The sequence below is a fragment of the Merops nubicus genome, unplaced genomic scaffold (assembly GCF_000691845.1).
Source record: "Merops nubicus isolate BGI_N331 unplaced genomic scaffold, ASM69184v1 scaffold14736, whole genome shotgun sequence".
NCBI classification, from domain to species: domain Eukaryota; kingdom Metazoa; phylum Chordata; class Aves; order Coraciiformes; family Meropidae; genus Merops; species Merops nubicus.
In genome coordinates, this window is record NW_008613033.1 from 22501 (window position 1) to 27500 (window position 5000).

The 5000-nt window shown below is 41.8% G+C and overlaps 1 protein-coding gene across 1 annotated transcript in view; it reads right to left on the reverse strand.

Annotated features, from left to right (window-relative positions):
* Positions 1 to 5000, reverse strand: part of LOC103774363 (transcription factor COE3) — a 35107-nt gene that overhangs the window by 21355 nt on the left and 8752 nt on the right. Inside the window, exons 3-4 of the mRNA XM_008941763.1 lie at positions 4186 to 4316; positions 3541 to 3667 (exon numbers count right to left, since the gene is read on the reverse strand). Of these exons, the coding sequence (XP_008940011.1) occupies positions 3541 to 3667; positions 4186 to 4316 (258 nt within the window). The remainder of the gene's footprint in view (positions 1 to 3540; positions 3668 to 4185; positions 4317 to 5000) is intronic.

The window sequence follows — 5000 nt, forward strand, 5'->3', positions numbered from 1 at the left end:
CGTAAGCTTAAAATTGAATGCGAGGCTTTGTGCAAAATAATCATTTTTATGTTCACGTCCAGCAAATGCATTGCAGGCCTGGGAACGGTTCCATGCATTCAGCATTCACGCTTTCTCCACGTCCACTTTGGACATGTTTGCAATCGAATGCCAATGCCCGGGTCCAGCCTACCGCAAAGCATCGCCTGTTCCTGACAATTTGGGTCGTTTCTTGAAGGGAGTAAAAGAAGTTATCAAAATACGGGTGTGGAACAGAAACACCAGGGTGAAAGCAGCCAGTGTTAGAAGTTCCAAGTGCCAAACAGCGTTCTTTGAAACTATTTTGCTGCACACCAGGTCGGACCCTGCTTCCTTTATTTGCTAGGAAATCATTATGCAAAATACACCGTGAGAGAAAACAGTAACACAGTGGCACAAATACATTGTAAATACAGGACTGCCGCTCATCTTAAAGTAAACCAACAGAAGCTACGGAGCTTAAAATATGTGTATAAAGGTGCAATTTTATCTGTAACACAATTTCATTTGGAAGCGTACAAATCACAATTTGCCATAATCAAATAACGCCGCCGTGCTTATATTCTAATTAAAAAATAATCTTGGATATTTAATTGAGAAACCTGGAAGACTTTACCAGCAAAACGATGGCTACAGCCTGCACAAACCACTCCACTCGCCCAGACAGGAGAGAATTTTTTGGGTAGCACTTTTAAAATTATTATTATTGGACGAGCAAACGATACGCTGTTCGATATGGATTAAAACAAGTATTGTACCCAGTTATTAATTTGCACTATTCACTTTTAAATGCAGCAAATACCTCATTAATTTAATTTTAGGTGCCCACCAGTTTATATTGCATTTTACAGTCTAGAAGGCAATTTACTATTAACTGGCAATTACATACAGAATGATTGTTAATTCTGCTCCTAAGTGCTAGCTGCTTGAAAATTGTTATCTCTCTCTAATTTTTGACCTTCTTACAACAGGGGTGAGGCATACTGGGAATACAAAGGACTAGTAGAGAGGAGCTGGACATGTCATTTGTGACTCATTCTTTTAATTCACCGTGCTAATCAACTGAACTGCCACAGTCTCCCAAGGTAATTGTATCTTTATAATAGTTGAAAGCAGCGGGCAAAAAGGCCTGGATGGATGGGGAAAGGCCTCGCCTCCGCCTGCTGAGCAGCGCCGCGCTCCTGCTTCTGCCTGAGCCTAATGGGGGCTTTTGGAGAAAAATCTGGAACTTTCATATCTCCGTGCGCTGATCATTTAACGTCTCAACTTCTCCGCTCACAAAGGCTTTGTACACCACACTACACTCTTGTTTCATTATTCTGCAGCCTTGTTGCCCTATGGTCTACCTCACGCTGGGAAGGTTAAATGTTAGAGTGCCAAGCCAGACTGCAAGCATGGTGGGACACTGATGGGAAACAGATGCCCTGGGGATTCAGCCCCTCCCTCCTCCAGGGCTACATCATTTTCATTTTCTGAAATACAGCGAGGCTTGGCTCTGCTCTCAATGGCAGCTGTAATTTCCAAAGACTATCTCAGTCACCCTATCACTTCAGGATAAAGCCAAGCAGGCAGAAGTTTCTCGGTCAGGCAGGCGCTGGCTTTATCTTTTTATTTTCTTATTTCTGGGGTATAGGCTTTTGTTTCCCTCAAAATACATATTCCTGTTAAAGCGTTGTTAGTAATGTAACTTTATTGCAATTTAATTCCAGTGGGAGAAGCTCCTGATAGTCTCACAATTCCTTTGAACATCTTTACTTGGCGATAAAGACAAAAAACAACCCCGGGAAAGAACAAAACGAACAGCTTCTCCTCACAGTTTCATACATATTTGCATTCACACATTAGAAAGAAGTTCAAAACAGCAAAGTTTGCCAAATTCTCAAAATCCACACCTAAGGAGTCGGTTTAAGACATTCCTATAAAGCAAGTGAAAATTCCAGGACTGTGCACTGAGAGCCAGACGTCATCTGGTTCAAATCTGCGGCGCTTCCCCGTGTGCAGTGGAACCACACCAGCTCACGACAGCTAAAATATCTGGAACTTAGTCTAAGGCTTTTAATTCATTCATTTTTCATTTAGCTGAACACTTATCTTAGCTAGTCATGCTTGTCAGGATACTCTGCTGAAGCTTTGCATGGACTATGTTCATAATAAGGGTTTTAAGGCCGTGACTGGCTGTAGCCCCACCTGTGGTTACCAACTCTGCAGCAGACTTTGAAACAAAGTTAGCACCAAAAGCACTGTGGGCACCACCATTCCGTTTGGTAACTCTGGTAGAAAAACCCATCAGAAAGATCCAGAAAAGGTAAACATTCCATCCTTTGTCAGCCAGGAGCGAGGCCCCCGGGTGCTAGCATTAGTTTAGTTTTGCTCAGTTTCTTCAGGGGTAGATGGCAGATAGGAATCTCAGGTGCTACCTTCACTGCAAAGTTCATTTCAGCAATAGATCCTAGGCAGACAGAAGAGCATCCCCATGATGTGTTCACTGTTCAAGAAGTCCTAGCTTAAAAACTACCCGGGAACACACTTTTCCCATTAGATCTAAATTAATAGATAGAAACAGTTGCAGTCTAGTGGGAAAATATTCATCAAAATGCACATCATCTGCACATCATCTGCAATCTGCATTATCTACCCAATAAGCAGCAAGAACTCTCCCCGAGTCCCTGCAGTCTGTCGAGTAAACAGTTAAAGGCTCTTTGTTTTCAAAAGAGAGATTGATTCATCAGATCAGATTTATTACCTAGAATCCTCATCCAAAAGTACAGTAAATTAAACTGCTATTTCACCCATTCCCCTCCCAGCACCTCGGTCAAAGTCATTGTTAAATGCCAGAAAAACTGTAATACACATTTTAGACAAAAAGCCAGCAATACTTCATCCCAAAGTAAGAATTTTCATATTAAAACCACTGGAAACCACAAAGTTCCGACTTTTTCTTGTGCTCTTGTAAATTAAAATCAAATGTATTTAACAGAATTGGCACAAATAAATCATTCCCAGGCTCATGAGTTTGTATCCCAAGCTTCAGGTCCGAAAGAATTCCGAGAGCCAGATTGCGACTAAGGTTGGATAAAGTTATTTGGATCCAACAAGAGCTACTTGAACCGGTGCCTAAAACTTCAACTGAACCTTTAGGGAAGTTCAAGAAGTTTGGGTAGATAGTCTGAAAAATATTTTTTCAGCACTTCTTAACTCCTTTTTCTGGCCGGACAGAGTAGGAAATACCGTTGTTAATCTATTTCTGGCCAAAATGAAAACAGGAAGTAACAGGCATCTTGTGAGAGAGCTTGATCCCATGAGACATCAAGACATTTTTAAGACCCAAGAGCCTTGGATAGGCACCAGAGCTTCTGGGTGCCCACACGAGCAGGTATTTTGAGGTCCAGCTACCACATTTCCTGCAAGTCACATCCTAGTTTTCAAGAGTTTTCATTGTAATGTTCCCTCTTTGCACTGCCTGTCAATCATTAAGAGGCAGGAGCTGTTGTCCCGAAAGGAGTAAGGAAACCACACACTTACCAGTGTAGACGAATCGGCCGGGAGCACCTTTGCAGAACTGTTTGGATTTGTAGGAGAGAGTTACTTCAACAACTCCTGGAATGTGCCGTGGTGGTGTTTGAACTCTGATGGCGTGGGGTGTTATCAGCTATAAAAATCGTACAGAAAACATACCTTAAATCAAGATGGCACTGATAAGACCGATGCCAGCCAGTTTACATAATAACAAAAATGACTTTCGATCACACTCGTGGTCTCCAAATTCTCCCCTCTTGCTGTCATGTATGAAGATACGGGTTCTACAAGTTTTTTTAAGGAAAAGCTCTGTAAACGATCCTTGGTTTTCGTTTGCAGGAAAGGCCACAGGGCATCATTCATATGAAAATTGCCTCCATATGTCTCCTTAAGGCTACTTCTAGTAATTTTAACACTAATTGTCCAATTGTACTGGGAGACCTCCTGCAGCAAGTCTTCCACTAGAGGGCCATGATGTGCCTCGAGTCTATTCCTCACCGCGGAGTCAATTGTCACATGTGAATTCGTGGCTAAAAAGGCACCGTGAAACAAAATCTCATGACACCTCATGTCAATAGCCTATTGACAGCTTGTTAAAATCATTCATGGAAAAATGTTACAGTTCAAAGCCCACCAATTTAGATAGCTTACCTCACTCCAGACCAACATAGTTCCAAAAACGACTTGTAAGCCATCAAAGAAGTTGTCTCCGATTATGATGACAGTAGCCCCACCAGTAGTCCAGCCTTCACTAGGACTGATGGCCTTTATGCACGGAGTAGCTGCTTGTACAAGACAGAAAATCAAGACCTTAATACCCCGTCTTTCCCGACGTGAGATCTCTTCACCAATGACAACCCATGCAAAGCACAATAGGAGGAAAGCGCGTGATTTCTGGAGGAGGCATACAAAGGGCAATCATATATCAGCATGTTGATGTATTTAAAGCAAACTATTAAATGTTTTATAAAGCAAAGGCCAAGCAGCAGAACACTGGCGAGCAAGAAAAAACGGGCTTGATATAGCAAATTATATGTCAGGGCAAATATGGCTATTACAAATGATTAAGCATCGCATGCATGTGGCATGTCGATTTATCTGCTTTGCTGTACAGATCTAAGCAGAGTCAATCAAAAGGTTGTTGAGGGAGATGGAAGAGCAAATGCTCTGAATTTCGATTCCTCATAAGCAGCTAATTGGGTTGGGTTTTTTCATCCGCGAACTTTGCCTTTTGGTTCAAAACTTCATTTTCCTCTGTCACTCCGTAATTACTACTTTTCACTTTTCATCAGGAAAAAATCAAAAGCACTATATTAATACTTTTGTCAAAGGTACACATTTTACATCTAATATTGTTTGTCGACATGAATCCCTGAGCCATTTACTTGACCTCCCTTTGTCTCTAGAGTCTTCACATTTGCATGAGTTATTACAATGGTGCTGTGGAGCAGAGGTAGGCAGCAGCC